Below are 19,696 nucleotides of genomic sequence, written 5' to 3' on the forward strand. Positions count from 1 at the left end.
GGCTGCACTCTGCGGTTTTTGCCTCCAAGTCTGCCTTACGCCAAGTTCCTCCACGACGCGAGCTGCTACCCTCTCTCCAAGCCAGCAGGAGAGACTTCCGGGGGCAGTCGGGGCACCCGGGACTCACGGCCCGCCGTGGTCTGGGTCCAGGCCTCAAACAGCTCCAGGCTGGAGGTGGGGAGAGAATCACTTTCCAGAGCGGCGAACCAGGGGGTCTCAGCTGGATTTTTCCATTCGGGCGGGAGGCCCCGTCAACCGCCTAGCGCAGCGGAACTACAACTCCCAGCATCGTAGTGGCTGCCCGGACTTCCGGAAGCCAAGGCCCGGCGGGGAGGAAGCAGCCGAGACCCGGCCAAAAAGGCCGGGGGTTAATTTATCAAGAAAAAAGGGGGCGGGAAGGACTGTAGGGTTAGCCTGTCAGTTAGCCACCATGAACGTGGTTTTTGCTGTGAAGCAGTACGTTTCCAAAATGATAGAGGACAGCGGACCGGGTATGAAAGTACTTCTCATGGATAAAGAGACGGTGAGTTTGCTTTTGCTCAGTATTTGCTTGTGAGGGAGCTCTCTCTCATAACAGCTACTCCCACTCCGCTGTAGGATTTAGTGTTTAAAGGTTTTGAAGCGAGGGTCAGTTCTGTGTGGAACTAAAAGGTGGTAATAAAGCTTGTCTAGTAGGTTTGAAGTGTAAATAGCTGTAACTACCACCAGAGATTTCTTCATCTATCCGGAACAATTTATTGGAATCAGAAGTCCTTTCCTAAATGTCTCTGCCAAGAAATAATACGTGAGACAGGACACTTGGAAGAATTTTATTTCCAGTCAGCGTTCTGTTTTTAAAATAAAGCTGTTAGTGTTCAAGCTGAGATGACAGGTTATTATTTGTTGGTCACAGAATTATTTAAAAAAAAAATCACACTCTAAGGTGATGGGAAAAAAAATTTTTTTTTTGAAATTTATGGATTGTCTGTGTTGAGAGAGAACATGTTTTTCATTCTGGTACATTACCTACATGTTTTGGATGTTCAGTAAATGTTACTACATGTTAGTATTTGCCTTATCCAGCCAAGTATTAATGGGAAAAAAAATTAAGTCTTAGGTGTTGCTGCTTGTTTATATTATTTTGACTAGCATAATGATTAGTTAATTCTTCTTCTTTACAGACTGGCATAGTGAGTATGGTATACACACAATCAGAGATTCTTCAGAAGGAAGTGTACCTTTTTGAACGCATTGATTCTCAAAATCGAGAGGTCATGAAACACCTGAAAGCAATTTGTTTTCTTCGTCCTACCAAGGTACTGAGCTGTCATTTGCCCAGGCAAACACAGAGCACCCTGATATGAAAGCATTAAGAAAGCAAAATAAATTTGTATTATCATTTGTGGCATCATAATTAACCTGGTTCATCAGAGTTAATAACCTTGACTCTCCTGCTTTCCACATCTCAGTTTACTCCTTAAAATCAGTTTTTCCTCCAAGATGCCTTTTGGGTTCCCAGCTACTTCCTAGACCACTAACTATCCTAGCAGAGACCCACTTCACTTATTTCTGGATTAACCTCCATAATCATCACACTGAACACCATTGTCACTTATTCTTATATACTTAATGTACCTACACCAATATCTCCAGTCTGTATCATTTTATTCACGTCTATGCACAGGAAGATATATATAATGGCTCAATTTTACTTCCATGATTAAATCAATATTTAGTAGCCCAGCCCTCAGATCCCTGCTTTAGCTGGTTTGGCCTGCCCTTACGTATCCAGCCTCCTGTGTCCAATCTCTGCTCCTCCACTCTTGCCAACTAGGCCTTTCTATTTTCCCTCTATATGCTCATTCCTCTTCTCTATTTGTTCTCTTCCCCTAATTAAAGGTTCTTTAGCCTTCTGTTCATTTTCATCCATCATCTTCTAAATCTAGGTTGAGTCTTCCTATAAAACTCCTATAGTATTTCAACCTTATTTCGTATATTCTCTTTATATACATGATCTTTAACTCCAGTGCACTCTTTTACCATGCTTGTATATTATGTACTTTCTGAAATACGAATGTCATGTTATGTCATGTTACCCCCGCTTGAAATCCTTGAATGACTTGTTGTTTTTATGCTAAAGGCAAAACTCTTTAATTATGGTTCTGTGTGGTCTGGTTCCTGTCATTCCTACAGCCTCATTTCAAACCATTGCCCCTTTTGCGCTTGGCCACATTAATCTTTCAGTTCACTTTATTCCATCATGCCACAGGACCTTTGCACAGGCTTTTCCCTCTGCTTGGAACTTCTTTACTTCCTCTAGCAGATCTTCCCTGGTTTTGCTGACCAAGTCAAACCCTCCTCTTGTTAGAACTTACAGCACCATCTTCTTCTCCCTTTTGCTTGTCATAGTTGAAATTGTATATGGTTTGATCAATATTTGTCTCACCTACCAGCAGTAAGCTCCATGAGAAAAAAGATGGTATCTGGTTGGTTTTGTTTTTTTTTCCACACTATTATGTCTCCAGTTCCTGCTACATGGTGGACCTTGATAAATAGTTCCTAAATTAATGAATATATTAATACTGTGTTATAGTCATTTCCAGTTGTTTCACATTTGTAGCTCATGAAATTTTGGTGCTGAGAGGGATCTTAGAGATCATCTGGTCCATCATTTCCTAAGATTTTTCATTAGAGAACCTCTTTATACATATATAGATAGATACACTCTCTGAAAATAAAAATGTCAGTTTTTTTTAAGATTTTATTCATTTATTTGAGAGAGAACACAAGCAGAAGCAGGGTGAGGCACAGAGAGAGAGAGGGAGAAGGCTCCCTGCTTATAGGGCTCGATCCCAGGCCCCTGGCCCCTGGGATCATAACCTGAGCCAAAGGTAGACACTTAACCAACTGAGCCACCCAGGTGCCCTATTAAAAATGTGTTCTTAAAATGACTTTTCTTTGGGGTGCCTGAGTGGCTCAGTCGGTTAAGCGGCTGCCTTTAGCTCAGGTCGTGATCCCAGGGTCCTGGGATCGCGTCCTGCATTAGGCTCCCTGCTCAGCAAGGAGCAGGCCCCCGTTTGTGCTCGTTTTCTCTGTGTCAAATAAATAAATAAATACTAAAGAAATAAAAATGACTTTTCTTTAATATTATGTTGTAAAGTTCATTTTAATGTATTTTTAAATCTAAATGAGTTTTCAAAACCTTTTCCCATTTAATAGGCATTAATAGGCAATGTGAATTTCTTATATTACTTTTAGTTCTTTAAGGAAATGTATGATTTTTTAAATATTCAAAACTATTGCATATCATGTTTAGACTAGGGACCAAATTAATGTTGAAATTTAACTGTGTTAATAGTATCAAAAATAGATAAAACCTGCATTATGATCTTGTGTAATTGGAATTCTTATGTTTTGGCCATATAAAAATCAACTTATTTTTACTTCTAAATTTCATATTTTACCTTTTTTTAAGATATATTTATTTTATTTGCGAGAAAGAGAGAAAGTGTCGGGGGAAGGGGCAAAGGGAGAGGGAGAAAAAGAATCCCAGGCAGACTCCTCGCTGAGTGTAGAGCCTGACACCAGGCTTGATCTCATGACTCATGAGATCGTGACCTGAGCCAAAATCCAAGTCAGTTGTTTAACTGAATGAGCCACCCAGGTGCCCCCATATTTTGTTTTTAAATCTTAGCCTACTGTTTGCAAAAACTTCACAAACATTACAGTTGTGCAGTCTTAGGTCCCAGTAAGTTAAAAGTTAAAGTGAATGCAATTAAGTGTATTTTCTCTTGAATGTTGGTTTTTAAAGAACTAGATACGTTTTGATATTCCTTTTTTTTTTTTTTAAGATTTTACTTATTTATTTGACAGAGATCACAAGCAGGCAGAGAGGCAGGCAGAGAGAGAGGAGGAAGCAGGCTCCCTGCTGAGCAGAGAGACCGATGCGGGACTCGATCCCAGGACCCTGAGATCATGACCTGAGCCGAAGGCAGCGGCTTAACCCACTGAGCCACCCAGGCGCCCCTCGTTTTGATATTCTATCTAAGAATTTTGATTAGATGAATAATTTATAGACATAATTTATAATTTATTATAAGCGGCCTGAGGCAAATATGCAGAATTATTATTAGTTTTATGTTATACTTCAACATTTGTATTTTTAATACTTTTAAATCTTAATTTGGCCACAATGGTGCAGCTCATTAATATTATAGATGATTCCAGATCATTATTTAACATAACTCTTTTTCACTTCCAGCCCTTATCCCTGCAACATACACTGAAATCTAGACTTCAGCACTCAGTAGATTCTCAGTAAATACTTAAATATATCAATGAACAATATTATTTTTTCAGTTAAACAATTCTCACATATTATTTGTTTATTTATTGTTTCCTTTCTAGGAGAATGTGGGTTATCTGATTCAAGAGCTCCGGAGACCAAAATACAGTATATATTTTATTTGTAAGTATATTATTTCACTTACTCCATCATGTAACTGTATCCTAGCTAATTTGTTCTGTTGGACACTTCATATCATTAATAAAGTAACTGAATCAGTCACTATACGAGCCTGATTTTTTTATATCCTTTCCAAGTATTAAAAGTCCTGTAACCAACCAATATTCTGTTTTAGAGAGCTAAGTGGGATTTTCTTCGTCATTGACTGATTAGGTAAAAATTACTTTTTAAGTTTTACTTTGCCTATCAGTATTCTTTATGAGTCAAAATTACAAGTAGCCAAATTTCACATCCCAACCTCTGCAAAAAGAAAACAAAGCAAAAAGTGTATACTTACTCCTGTTTTATACTTTTATGAACTGAGGCATAGAAGCTGATTTCTTTATGTGGAGGAGGATATGCTTGAGTTTGTTGGAAAAGCAGAGATTTACTTTACATCATACCAGATGAAAACATTCCACTTCTCTTTGCTACTTTATATAATACTTAAAAGTACAAGTCATCCAGTAGGTATCTCTTAGGTACATAACTTTTGGGGGGGAATGGGGGGAAGACAGAGTCCTGGAAATAAATTAGTTTTGTGGTTACTGTACATTTTATATTTTTTTTTTTTTTCGATGTAACACATTCTGCTTTGGAAGTTACATCCATTCTCCTCTAGATGTCATTATTGATCTTCATGGATGAGTAAGTCTAGTTTATTTGGTGCCATTTCCAAAACCAAGGATAAACCTTAACTCTCAGTATGTAGGACATTGCAAAATTTTAAAGCTTACTTGAAGGCTTTGGAGTTTTAGGCTTTAGATTATACTCTAAAATGTACTTACTTTCTACACTATATGCTACAATTAAATAATAGTACCAAAAATTAACATTTGTGATAAGACAGTATTTTATAAAGAACTTTCTCATATAATTATTTCATTCAGCCCTTACAACAACCTCAAGAGGTAAAAATTGGCAATTTAATTATTTTCTGCCACCCTAGTGGTGTTGTTATTGTTGTTTTTCTTTTGGCTAATAGTCACAGGCTTAGTTTTATAATTTAACTTTTTATTTGAGGCAACTGTAGATTGTAAGAAATAATATATGTAATATATATTACATATATATTACATACAATAATAATAATGTAAGAAATAATACAGAGATCCCATTTATTCTTAAACCCATTTCCCCCACTGTAGCATCTCACATAACTGTAGTACAATACCACATCCAGGATATTGACATTGATACAGTTAGGATACAAAACATTTCCATCTCCATAAAGATCTCTCATATTGCCCTTTTATACCAGATGCACTTCCCTACCACCCAAACCAATTATGAGCCCCTAGCAACCACTACTCTGTTCTCTATTTCTATAATTTTGTCATTTCAAGAATGTTACATAAATGGAATTATATAGTATATAACCTGTTGCGATTGGCTTTTTTCACTCAGCATTCTTGAGTTTCATCGAGGTTGTGACATATATCAATAGTTCATTCCCTTTTATAACTGAGTGGTATTCCATGGTTATATGTGGTTATCCCAAAATTTGTTTAGCTACCCATTGGAGGATATCTGAGTTGTTTTCAGGTTTGGCTACTACAGATAAAGCTGCTATAAACATTTGTGTATAGGTTTTTGTGTGAGTATGAGTCTTCATTTCTTTGTAGTACATAATGTCCAGGAGAACAAGAGAGCAGTTGCTGGGTCATATGGTAGTTCCATGTTTAGAGTTTTAAGAAGCTGCTAAATGTTTTCTAGAGTGACCATACCATTTTACTTTCCATAGCAATGTACAGGTGATCCAGTTTCTTTGTATCCTTATGAGCATTTGGTATTGCACTTATTTTTTATTTTAGCCTTTCTAATAAGTGTGTAGTCATTAGAGTATTTTTAGATGGTCACAAGCTAGATACTTAGGAAAGTGTAGAAACTTCTACTTAGAGATGTGTGTGTGTACACACACATATGAATATATGAGAGAGTCCCTGTGCTGTCGAATTTAAGTAGACATATAATGGAATCACTTCTTGTGCTGAGTCTCTCAGTTTAAAATTGAGCAGGTCATGAGATGAAAGTCTCCTTCTTTGAGGCAGCAATTGAAATTAGTAACCAGTAACGCGATGTCTTTTCTTCTGGTTCCAAAGGTTGTTTGATTTGCACTGTGAATCTGTGAAGTAGAAGAAAAAAATGATATATATTAAAGTAGCACTAAAGCCTAGGAAAAACAGGCTCTTGGGACTTGGGTAAAGCAATCAATTTCACAATTTTATTTGATTAAAATAAACTAAATGAGTTTATATGTAGTGATTACATTCATTACAAACTTTCAACACAATTTATATCAACACTAAATTGGCCTTCTGCTCATATAACTTTTTTATAATTTCATTTTTGTATTTCTATGTCTACTAAATATGTTGTTTAATAGGTTCTTCCCTTCCTTTATTAAAAAAAAACCCTCTTATGAACTTCTTCAAATGTATACAAATAGTGTAATAAATCCCAGTGTACCCAACACCCAATTTCAAAAGTTGCTTTGCCCATGGTCTGTCTTCTTTTAGCTATACTACTGCCTATTCCCTGACCAGTGTTATTTTGAAGGACATCTAAGGCATCATATGAGTTCATCCCTAAATATTTCAGTATGCATCTCTAAAAGATAAGGACTTATTTTACAAAATACCATTATTAATAAAAAATAAAATCCATTATTATACATATCAAAATAATGAAAAATAATTCCTATTTTCAAATACTCAGTGTTCAAATTTCAGATTCTCTTATAGTTTTGTTTTTTTCTCACTGTTTTTGTATTGGAATTATGATCGTAATAAGATCCACACATTGCTGTTAATTGATAACGTTGTTTAAGTTTCTTTAATCTTCTATAGGTGTTTTTTCTGTCTCTCTCTCGATCTCTCTCTCTCTCTCTCTCTCTCTCTCTCCCCAGTGCAATTTATTTATTGAAGAAGCTACGTTGTACTGTTACAGTATCTCACAGCCTGGCTTTTGCTAATTGCATCCTGATACGGTAGTTTAACATATTCTTTGCATTTTAAAATGTTCCTGGGTCACCTGGTTGGTGCAATTAGTTAAGCATTGACTCTTGGTGTCGGCTCAGGTCACAGTCTCAGGGTCATGGGATCAGGCCCCATATCGGGCTTTGTGCTCAGTGTGAAGTCTGCTTCAGATTCTCTCTCCTTCTCCCTCTGTCCCTCCCACCTGTGCGTCCTCCCTCTCTCCCTAAATAAATAAATCTTATAAATAAATACACAAATAAATAAATAAAATATTCCTCTGCACTTGAGTTCTGTAGATTGGTACTTAGATATAAAAGCTTAATTAGATTCAGATTTGAGTTCTTCTTGGCAAGAATATTTCATAGTCAGTGCTATGTGCTTTCACTGATTGTCTCTTGTGATACTAGCATCAGTTGATGCTCAATACCTAGGTCCATCCATTGATCCATTAGTGGTTGATAAAAATGAAGATGTTTTAATTCTGTCATGATCATTCCTTCTTTGTTTTTTAGCTGGAATATTTCCATAAGGAGAAATTTCTCCTCATCTACTATTTGGTTACCTGTGGTATAGTTTGTATTTAAAAGAATAAAAACTTACTTCTTTCCCTTTATTTGCTATTTTCAGTATAATGACTTGGTTTCCTGGCATCCTCCAATGCCTACATGGTGGTCTTTTTTTGAAGTATTATGAATTTATGGATTTGAATATACTTGTGCTACTCCTTTCAGTTCAGAGGTGTTCAAGTGTGACATATGCCACAATGTATACCAAACTTCACTTAATCATTAGGCTCTTTTATGTCTAATTGGAGCAAAAGTGATCTCCTTTGAGTCAGCCACAACTCATATATCTGTTTCAGATTTCAGTAATGTGATCAGCAAGAGTGATGTGAAGTCATTAGCTGAAGCTGATGAACAGGAAGTTGTGGCTGAGGTTCAGGTAAATGTATTGGTCCTCTAACACATCTCTTATATTGGCCCTTTTTAAAGATTTGAATCTAACATAAGAAAGGAGCTGTCTCAAAAGAAGGGAGGCTATTGATCAGACATTATAAATGTGCATTGCACCAAACTATACTCAGAAAGTTTGTAAGAGGTATCAAATTGAGTGGGAACAGAATTAAAGGAGTCAGTGGGAGTAAGGGGATTGGACTGGTACTGGATCCTACTGAATGGATAGAGAGAGTTTCACAGGGTTGGGAACAGAGTCAGATATATTCTGTGCTAGCTTTTTTTTTTTTCCTATGCTAGTTTTTTGAACCACATTATAAGAATGTTCATCTTCAGGGCTATGTCTGATTGGAAAAGAACAGGAAGTAAAGGATGTGAATGAGGTTTGTTAAAGTTCTGTTTGTGATTATCTTGCTCTGGGAAGTAAAAAGTAGACTTTTGTTGTTAGGTTAAAACTTGGTAACTCCTAAATATTCTGCATGCTATATAATACATCACATCAGAACATGTCATGTTACCTTTTACTTCTTTAATGCTTTAGTGTTCTTGAATACATTTATCACCTCGTAAATGATAGAAGAATAGAATAGGACAGCAAATAAACAAGTTTTGGATTTTCAAAAGGATGTGCTAAGTCATAAATTAATAATAATAATAATAATAAAAGGAATGACCTATTTTAAAACATATTCTCCCTCATGTTAATACACTGTACAAAAAAAAAGAATAGACTGAACAATGAAGTTCTTTTTCATCTGTGTGTAACATTGTATATCCTGTAGCAGTGTCTTATTTTTACTAATTGGTAAGTGTACACAGGTCTCCAGAAAAGTAGTGTACACACTTCTACAACTTTTTTTTAGAGGATTTATTATTATTATTGCTGCCCTTTTATAATTATTTTATTCCCCCACATTGACTATTGCTAGACAGTTATTAATTGATCAGTATTTTACCTCTTTTATACCTGCATTTCCTCAAATTGGATTATACCACATAGTATCATATCACATATGAAAATATTACTGTATGATACAGTTGGAATTTATGAAATAACTGACTAATCTTGGTGCTTTGTTTGCAGGAATTTTATGGTGATTATATTGCTGTGAATCCACATTTATTTTCCCTCAATATCTTGGGTTGCTGCCAGGTATGGAAGAAAAGGATAAAAAAATAAGTTAGTTTATCAGGTGGGAGTTAATTCAGCAAGTAATTGGACTTGTAAGAAAAAATTCAAATATTTTCTCTGAATATGCATTTTTAACAAAAAGGGTCGAAATTGGGATCCAGCCCAGCTATCCAGAACAACTCAAGGACTGACAGCTCTCCTTTTATCTCTGAAGAAATGTCCCATGATTCGTTACCAGCTTTCATCAGAGGCAGCAAAGAGACTTGCAGAATGTGTTAAGGTATGGCTTTCCCTATCCCCAGTTCCAAAGCATCAAGACCATTCATTTCCTTATCATATTTCAGAAACTATAGCAATATTTTTTCTACAACCAAGGAGGTGATGTGTTAGGTTTACTGGCAAAGAGGTAGATCTTTGTAATTAAAAAAGCAACAAACTAGGGCTAAAATTTTTAGACTTAACTCAAGAAACATTTGCAAGCTAAATAAGCTAAATAGTTATTTTGATCCAATTAAGCCATTTGTAAAATAGAGTTTTAAATCCTTACCTCTTAAACAAGATGCTACCAAACTTTTTTAAGCCTTTGAATCCTTTTCGGAAGGCCTATGAAGGTGCAAAGAACTATTGTTAAATATGTTTTTTATGTATTAATTTTCTGTTTATCATTATGGAGTTTTCTCAAAAAGTTGAAAATAGAGCTACCCTATGATCCAGCAATTGCACTACTGGGTATTTACCCCAAAGATAGAAATGTAGTGATCTAAAGGGGCATGTGCACCCCAACGTTTATAACAGCGATGCCAACAAAAGCCAACTATGGAAAGAGCCCAGTTGTCCATAAACAGATGAATGGATAAAGAAGATGTGGTATATATATATTATTTGTATATATTATATATATATATATAAAATACATACATACACATAATGGAGTATTATGCAGCCATCAAAATGAAATCTTGCCATTTGCAATAGCATGGATGGAACTAGAAGGTATTATGCTAAGTGAAATTAGTCAGAGAAAGATAGTTATCATATAATCTCACTGATATGTAGAATTTGAGAAATAAGGCAGAAGATCGTAGGGGAAGAGAGTTAAAAATGAAACAAAATGAAACCAGAGAGGGAGATAAATCATAAAAGACTCTTAATCTCAGGCACACTGAGGGTTGCTGGAGTGGAGGGGGGTGGGAGGGGGGTGGCTGGGTGATGGACATTGGGGAGAGTATGTGCTATGATGAGTGCTCTGAATTGTGTAAGACTGATGAATCACAGACCTGTACGCCGGGCAAATAATACATTATATGTTAATTAAAAAAAAAGATTTCTGTTTATATTACCAACTAATTGGTTGACCAAACCATCTTCCTCTCTCATCCACAGCAAGTAATAACTAAAGAATATGAACTGTTTGAATTCCGGCGAACTGAGGTGCCTCCATTGCTGCTTATTTTAGATCGTTGTGATGATGCCATCACCCCGTTGCTAAACCAGGTGCAGAACCCTTTATTAGCATAATAGAAGCATGATTTCAAGTGGTATTCATCAAAATGCAGATGTGGAGTAAACAGAATGGTCCATGTACTTGCCTCTTTATTTTCAGTTTTGTGGTTTTTTTGGTCTTGTGTTTCCTGGTGGTTTGGTATCCCTATTCTTCCAGCCACAGTCATCTTTGGTTCTTTCTTCTGCTTCATCTTTCCTGTCTCCTCCTGCCACCACCTTCACCCCAGTCAAGACAACTTCTAGATTCTGTAGCTTCTCCTTTTACAGTGTCTATCTGTAGTTTTCCATTCTTACTGCCAGTACCTTTGTGTAGACCCTAATCTCTTAAAGGAATACTGAAATAGTCATTTACCCATTCCTCACTTTTAATTTTTATTTTATTTTATTTTTAAAGATTTTGTTTGTTTGTTTGACAGAAGAGAGAGCACGAGCAGGGGGAGCAGCAAGCAGAGGGAGAGGGGGAAGCAGGCTCCCCGCCGAGCAAAAAGCCTGATGCAGGGTTCGATTCCAGTACCCTGGGATAATGACCCGAGCCGAAGGCAGACGCTTAACCAACTGAGCCACCCAGGCACCCCTTATTTTATTTTTTTATACAAGATCAAATCTACACTTTTATTTATTTACTTTTCAATAAGTTTAAATCCTTGAGGGTATAGCATCGTATGGATTCTATGTCCAGTGACCTTAGCATGAAGGTTGCTTAAGAATTAGACGTGAGTCATGCCATTGTTTCCATGATTATGAGTTACCTTCTCCAGATTTCTCTGGTTTTGCTCAGTTTGCCACCAGGAGTCACTGTGTTATTCTTTGCTTTGTACACATAAGCACATCGCTTGCCTAGATAGAACTTAGTTTCATCTTGAGCATGAACACCTTCAATTTTAAGAGCTGTATGCTCCCTCTGGTTCTGGAGATCCTGCTTATACCCAGCAAAAATGGCCTTATACCATAGCCTTCCAGGCATATTTATTATTTTAGGAGTCCTGTTCCCAGCAGACCTCCACAGGCTCCAAGATGGCTGAAACAGGCCTTGATTCCCCTCTTTTAATTTCTTTCTACTCTAATATATTTCATAGACACAATGCTGTTAAATCATTTTTCCTAAAGAACAGTTCTGATCTTACTACTCCTGGCTTAAAAATCTTCATTGGTTCCCATTTGCCTACTAGCTTAAATACAGATTCCTAAACTTGGCATCCAAGAGCCTTCACAATATGGGCCCAGCCTTAACCTACAGCTCACTATTGTGCAGATAGGTTGTGTGGTTTCTGGCCATCATTTTATTCATGTTGTGACTTATGCCTAAATGTTGGAATGTTTCGAATACCTTCTCTCCCTATCTTCACCTATCAATATTCTTCTCCTTTAAAACCACTCAAAACATCTCCTTAAAGCCTTTTATTCTTTTAGTCAGACATGTTCTTTTTCCATAAAATTACTGCAGAACTTTGTCTTTCTTATGTCTTTTGCTTTATTTGCCATGTTGTACCTTTGGTTGTTTTCACACAGTCCTTCAAGGCAGACTCTGTCTTACTGTGTTTGTTCTTCTGCAAGTATAAGAATAGTACTTCATACAAAGTAGAGGCTTTATTAATAGTGACTTTGAATTTGTAGGGAAAGACATAGTTAATATTTCAGTTTCTTCCCAGCTTATCTTCATGTTAATGCTAGGAGAACTCTGTAGCTGTGGAGTGTAGCTTCTCTATAATAGGATAGCCTTATAGTCCTAAAATACAAAGTAACATATGTTCACTCAAGAAGTTTTGAAAATATAAAAAAGTGGAAAGATAAACGAGTGCCTGTGAATCTATTTTCTAAAGAAAAACAACCATTGGGGCATCTGGGTGGCTCAGTGGGTTAAGCCTCTGGCTTCAGCTCAGGTCATGATCTTAGGGTCTTGGGATTGAGCCCACATCAGGCTCTCTGCTCAGCGGGGAGCCTGCTTCCCTTCCTCTCACTCTCTGCCTGCCTCTCTGCCTACTTGTGATCTCTGTCTGTTAAATAAATAAATAAAATAAAATCTTTAAAAAAAAAAAGAAAAAGAAAAACAGCCATTTATTCAACCAATTTCACTGAAGACCTATTATGTGCCAGATATTGTGTTAAGTATTGGAGGTAATAGGATACCTGGTGGCTCAGTCAATTCAGTGACTCATGATCTCTGCTCAGATCTTGACCCCAGGGTCATGAGCTCAAGCCCCGTGTTGGGCTTCATGCTGGGTGTGCAGCCTACTTAAAAAAAAAAAAAAGTATTGGAGGTAAAAGATTAAAAGTTGCGGTCTCTATTCTCAAAGAGCTCATGATGGGGAGAGAAGTAACTGATCATTTTAATAATAGAATAAGTACTAATGGTAGAAGCATGAATAGGATGCTGTGTGGAAGCATAAATATTTTGTTATACATATTTTGTGTGCTCCCACAAAACTTGCTTTTTTCTGAAGATACTATTTACTGTTTGAGAGAGAGAGAGTGCATGTGCACACGTGCACAGCAGGGAGATGGGTCGAGACAGAGAATCTCAAGCAGATACCTCGCTGAGCACCAGGGCCCTACTCTGGGCTTGATCTCACAACCCATGAGATCATGAACTGAGGGAAAACCAAGAGTCAGACACTTAACCAATGAGCCACCCAGGTGCCCCTGAAACTTGCCTTTTTAAGGATTCATTTGGCAAGTATTTTAGGAAATGAAGCACTTTCTCTTATAACCTTAAGTTCTTTCTTAATAAATCTAGTTTGCTTAAGATGAAGTAAAAGTATCTAAGTATTTCTAGCATTTAGGTTCTAGATTTAGAAGCTAATTTGCTGGAAAATACTTAGTTTTGTATAATGGACCTATGACTAAAAAGAACCCATTCTCCATAAATGGTGAGAAGGCAAAATTTGGGGTTTCCCCATTCCATTTTCATCAAATATGTTCACATTTTGTAAAAAGGAAACCAATCCTTCTTCACAATTCATATTAAGTAAAAATATGAAATAAAATGGATTCAGAGGCGAAGCTTCCGAATATGTGTGTTTTGATCAACTCACAAGGTTTGTTTCTGATAATATTAGTGTTCCCAGGATAAATATAGCACCACTCAGATCTGCAAGAACACACTTCTCATGCTGCAGAAAACCACAGAAGCGTACAGGAAATGGTACAGCTTGAAACTGCAGTACCAATATAGCCCTATCTGTGAAGCCAAAAATATACTCTTAATTCACAGGCAAAAACTGAAGCTAATGATAGATCTAATTTGTTTTCTTTCTATCAGGAATATTAATCTTGTTGCCCTTCTTCTGAAAGTGTAAAATCTACAAGTATTTTGACTTTTAGTTTAACCAAATTATGAGTCTTACTGCTTAGTAGAACACAAAATATTAATAAAAGTTGAATAAAGAAACTCTGTGTAAGGAAGACTAGTTGCTAAGAATGTTATCCATTTTTGTTTTCCTGAACATGTACTATTTGCATGTTTTGTCAGTTACCAATTTTTTTGTCATAATTCTTCATTTAGTGGACATATCAGGCCATGGTCCATGAACTCCTGGGCATAAACAACAATCGGATTGATCTTTCCAGAGTGCCGGGGATCAGTAAAGACTTAAGAGAGGTGGTCCTATCTGCTGAAAACGATGAATTCTATGCTAACGTAGGTGGTTAAAATTTTTTTAAATTGTTTTTAGTTGTTTTTATGTAAGAAGGCCAGTATTGACTTATTCGAATGAGAACAGATTTGGGATTTTATGTGGAAGGATGATAGACACATCCTGTAGATAAACTATCTCAAGAGAAGCCGGAAGACTTGGATTCCGACCCTTTAACAGTGTTTTTTTTCTTCATAGAAATCACATATTTAGCTTTGTATTTTTAAAATTAGAACCCAATTTATTTACTTCCTTCCCTTCTGTAGCCCTTTGTGAGAATAGTAATGGTATTCATCACCAGTGTCCTGGCCAATGTCCAGATTTGGTCATTATAATGGAATTTTCTTGCCCTTCGATTCTGCCTTCGGGATTCTTTTTCTCTATTTCTTTTAAATGGCCTGAAAATCAGACTCATTGATAGAATTGTGTTTCCAATTTCCTTTTTCGCAGAATATGTACCTGAACTTTGCTGAGATTGGTAGCAATATAAAGAATCTCATGGAAGACTTTCAGAAGAAGAAACCAAAAGAACAGCAAAAACTAGAATCAATAGCAGACATGAAGGTAAATTGAACATGTTCATGGATGACTAACATGCAAGACTTTGGAACTATTCATGTAAGCAACATTTCTGGAATATTCTCAGTCTGATTTCTGACTTGATTCATTTTGTTTGGTTTGAGACAATTTCCTATACTATTTCTCTTTAGGAAACAGTATAGTGGAAACTTCATCACAAGCCATGTACTTCTTTCCATTCTTCATTAACATTTGGACTACTTAAAGGGTCAGTCTACAACATGTACCCTTCTCTCTTAAAGCAGAAACAAAATGCCATGGGATTGAAAGTCATAGATGCCTTAGTCTGGGCAGAACAATTCCTGCTTATTTTTTCCCTTCATGCATGTCTGTCCTCAGTCAAGAAATAACAGAACCTCCAATTGCTGTTTTTCCCATGGCAGGCCTTTGTTGAGAATTACCCACAGTTTAAGAAGATGTCTGGGACTGTGTCAAAGCATGTGACAGTGGTTGGAGAGCTGTCTCGGTTGGTCAGTGAGCGGAATCTACTGGAGGTTTCAGAAGTTGAGCAAGAACTGGCCTGTCAAAATGACCATTCTAGTGCTCTCCAGGTATCTATTCAGTCCAATTTGATGAGCACCTACTATGTGTAAGGCACTGTGCCAGGCAGAGCAAGAGATACAAAGGCAAGTAATCCTTCTTCACCAACATGGAATTTATAATCTAACAAGAAGTTGAGCCAAGAACACAGATTAACTTTATTTAAGATAGATACAGGAACCACAGGAGAAGAATAATGTGCAATAGCAAAGGTTTCAGGCAGTTAACTGGGTATTTAGGAGGGCATCCTAATCTATTAGGAAGAATACTAGACTAAAATCAGAACACCTGGATTTTAGCCACTTGCCACCTTCTGGCTTTGTAACCTGGAGCTGTTGGCTTAATTTCTGAGCCAGTTTCTTCATCTGTAAAGTAGGTGTAATGATATTTATCTCACAGTGTTGTGAGGAAGATTTTAAAAGATACAATATATGTTAAAATGCACTAAGTCTTTTATTATTGTACACCTGCTCTTCATTCCATGAACATGTAAATGCCTGCTACATGTACATTGTGCTATAAGGATCCAGAAGTATGAAGAAGAAAAAGATACCATCTTTTTCCTCAAAGAGTTCACACTATATAGTAGGGAAGAAAGAAATTTAAACCAGGAATTACCATGCTGTAAGTGCTATGATACTAGAGGTATTTACAAAGGGATATGGAAATACAGAGGAAGGACTACTCTTTCCCCTAAGGATGATGCTTCTTGAAGAAAATGACAGTAGATTTGGGTCTGGACAAATAAGGTGGAGGGTACCAAACAGAGTAAAAGTGCACCAGCCAGAGAGAAGAGGGGAAATTCTTGGCAGAGCGAATGCAGGCATGGATATGTGAGGGGAGAAAAGTAAGGGAACAGAGAATAGTGCTGTGTAGCTAGTGCAGGATACAAGATGAGGAATGGTCTTAGATAAGCCAGAAAGACAGCCTGGGGCCTGATTATGGCCATTGAAAGGACTTTGGGCTTTAATCTTAAAATGTTGAGAGCTACCAGAGCATTTTAGAAGAAAAGGAACATAATCAGAACCTTGCCGCAAGAAATTTACAGCGTTGTTGAAGGGAAAAAACTAAAGCACAAGAAACATTTATGAGGTGTTTCAAGGTAATAGTTAATTAAGTCAAAATTGTGATGCTGACTATAATTAGATTTGAGGTTATCAGGGACAGTTCCGTAGAGAGGTGATATATTAAGATGGACCATCAAGAATGAATAGAATCTGGGGGAGGATTTCAGTCAGGGATAACAGCAAAAGCAAAGAGGCTGAAGTATGCAGAAAATAATAAACTGTGACCTGTTGGAGAGTGGGTGTGGAAGAGAAATAGGAGATAAATTGAATCAGTAAACAGGAACCAGTTTATGAAGAAGCTTGTAAGAGGAATTTGCACTTGCTGAGATAAGCAGAGAGATCTATTGTAGGGCCATATGTAGAAAGTCAATATGATGAAAGCAGTATGTAAGGAAATTTAACCTAATAAGGATGCTTTGGAGGTGAAAAAACTGAAGTTAGGGTAGTAGACTCACAGTGATAGTACTAAAAATGTTCCGTAAGGGCAAATCTGAGAGACAGTTCAAAGGGAGAAAACAACTTAGCAACAGATTGGATACAAGGATAACTAGACAGAACAAATCTAATAATTCCAAGGTTCCTAAGAAATGACATTGTGGTATCACTCGCAATAAGTCACTTGGGAATGAGAGTCCTTTGGGAGGTAGCCATTTCTAAAGCACTCACCATAAGACCATAAGAAGTGCATTTTCTTATTAATAGGACCCAATATTCTACAACTTAGTCTCTTTCTTTCCCTGCTGCAATTCAATTTGACTTTATAAAATAAAACCAGCCTGGTATAATGGAAACAACACAGGCTTTGGAGCCAAACTGTCCTGGCTTTTATCCTGTCTCTACATACCAAAGTTTTTTTGAAAAAAAAATTACTTATTTTGCCCAAGCCTCAAAGATAAAGATTTCAAACTAATAGACTGTTACCAGGATTCAGTGAGATCTGTAAAATGCTTCACATGCAGTAGGTGCTTGGTAAATGTTGGTTCCCTTCCTCTAAGCATAATGCTTTAAATATATCGTGTAGCTAAAATAAATAAATCTACCCACCTGTGGTTGCTTTAGTTATAGTGAGGTCTTTACTGGGATTTAGAATTTGTTACTTTTTGATGTTTATTAAGATTTCCTCTGAAAACACCATCAGTTTGAAACTTGTAAAGATTCTACTTGCTTATCTTTATGAAAAGTATTGTCAACACTTTGAATTTTATCCCTGTGTTCTTAAATCCTTTCAAAGAACTTTTAGGCCGATTTTATTATTTTTTAAATTGTATTGAATTCTAATTCTTAAATAGATGATATAAGTACTTGGTGAAAGAGTATGTAGTAAAAACTCAGTCTGTTAGTGATCTCACCTGCATGCTTACAGTTATTCTGTATATGCCCAAGTCTGGGGGAGTGGATCTTCCTCTCTTTTTTAAATTCAAATAACAGCATACTTCACACATAGTTCTGTATTTTGCTTTTTCACTTAACCATGTATCTCAGAGACTGTTCCAGATCAGAACCCAAACACTCATTCTTTTTAATCACTAAAATAGTATTCCTTTATAAAGATGGCAATCTGTTTAACTTGACCAACTTACTTGAAACAGTACTTACTAATAACAGTTTGCAGTTTTGTGGGCCTCATAGAAGTATTCCTGTGAAAACTTTTTTTTTTTTTTTTTTAAGATTTTATTTATTTATTTGACAGAGAGAGAGTTCACAAGTAGGCAGAGAGGCAGGTAGAGAGACGGGGGAAGCAGGCTCCCTGCCAAGCAGAGAGCCTGATGTGGGGCTGGATCCCAGGATGCTGGGATCATGACCTGAGCCGAATGCAGAGGCTTTAACCCACTGAGCCACCCAGGCTCCCCCTATGAAAACTTATTTATTTTTTCCAAGAAAAAAAAAATTTCTTTTCTAATTTATTAAATAAAAACAAAATGTTGTCCTATAATTATATATAATATATATTATACATATTAAATATAATTATAATTAAATATAAATTTCCTTCTGTTTCTTTATCTTTTCTTTTTCCCTTTCAAACAATAAAACCAAACTTAACCGCCTGCCAGTTTTAGTATCTTTATTTGTGTCTCTCTACCATACAAAAAGCAGTTAGACAAGGTTACTATAATTCCTTGCCTGGGTATTTGAACTCTATCTCATAAGAAATATGAATATTTCTTATTTACTTTAAAAGAAAAAAATACTTTAAAATATGAATTCCATTTGTAATCCACTTTATATTTTAAAAAAGTTATCCTTTGAAGGTTTTCTTGCCCATGTTATTAGGGTTTTACAGTGAGCAGTTGATTTGGACTCCCCCACCATAAAGGATTTCTTTGGTAACATGATTTAAATAGTCTATAAAGGGAGCTTTTGTTTGATAATGAATACATGCCAGGGGCCTGACCCCTAGATGGGTTATAGCATTCCTTGGCTTGACCTTAGCTGATAATACGTCATGAAGTAATGAATTGAGGTTTTTGAGCAGATATGACGTTTGCTTTACTGAATAGTAATGATGAAGGGAAAAAAAATCATATATTGCTAAAAAGTAACTTATAAATTGCGGCCACTTCTAACCAGTTATCCTACAGGCTAATAAAAATTTGATTTGGAAGAACTTTCACTAGAACCAAACTGCAACAGTCTATCATTAAAACATATCTATAGCCTTGGAAAAGACTCATTTGATCAGTGAGGAAGATTTTTTTTTTTTTCCATGCCCTGAAGAGATATATCTTCAGAAAGTAAGCAGTTTTCCCCCCATTGTGTGTCATATCATAGCTTTTCATTTAGAAGGAAGAACTATTTTTATATCCTCCTTTCCTGACCTCGGGTAAA

General features: G+C 36.4%; 1 protein-coding gene and 1 pseudogene across 1 annotated transcript in view; one reads left to right on the top strand and one right to left on the bottom strand.

Annotated features, from left to right (window-relative positions):
• Window positions 1-335: 335 nt before the first annotated feature.
• VPS45 (vacuolar protein sorting 45 homolog) overlaps window positions 336-19,696 on the top strand; it is a 65,153-nt gene continuing 45,792 nt past the window's right edge. Inside the window, exons 1-10 of the mRNA XM_032843581.1 lie at window positions 336-523; window positions 1,161-1,295; window positions 4,387-4,447; window positions 8,324-8,403; window positions 9,499-9,567; window positions 9,689-9,826; window positions 10,930-11,040; window positions 14,552-14,686; window positions 15,132-15,245; window positions 15,644-15,811. Coding sequence (XP_032699472.1) covers window positions 431-523; window positions 1,161-1,295; window positions 4,387-4,447; window positions 8,324-8,403; window positions 9,499-9,567; window positions 9,689-9,826; window positions 10,930-11,040; window positions 14,552-14,686; window positions 15,132-15,245; window positions 15,644-15,811 — 1,104 coding nt within the window. The 5' untranslated portion in view covers window positions 336-430. The remainder of the gene's footprint in view (window positions 524-1,160; window positions 1,296-4,386; window positions 4,448-8,323; window positions 8,404-9,498; window positions 9,568-9,688; window positions 9,827-10,929; window positions 11,041-14,551; window positions 14,687-15,131; window positions 15,246-15,643; window positions 15,812-19,696) is intronic.
• On the bottom strand, window positions 11,665-12,013 carry LOC116858718 (annotated as a pseudogene).

Source organism: Lontra canadensis, unplaced genomic scaffold (assembly GCF_010015895.1).
Source record: "Lontra canadensis isolate GAN:19392208 unplaced genomic scaffold, GSC_riverotter_1.0 scaffold142, whole genome shotgun sequence".
NCBI lineage: Eukaryota > Metazoa > Chordata > Mammalia > Carnivora > Mustelidae > Lontra > Lontra canadensis.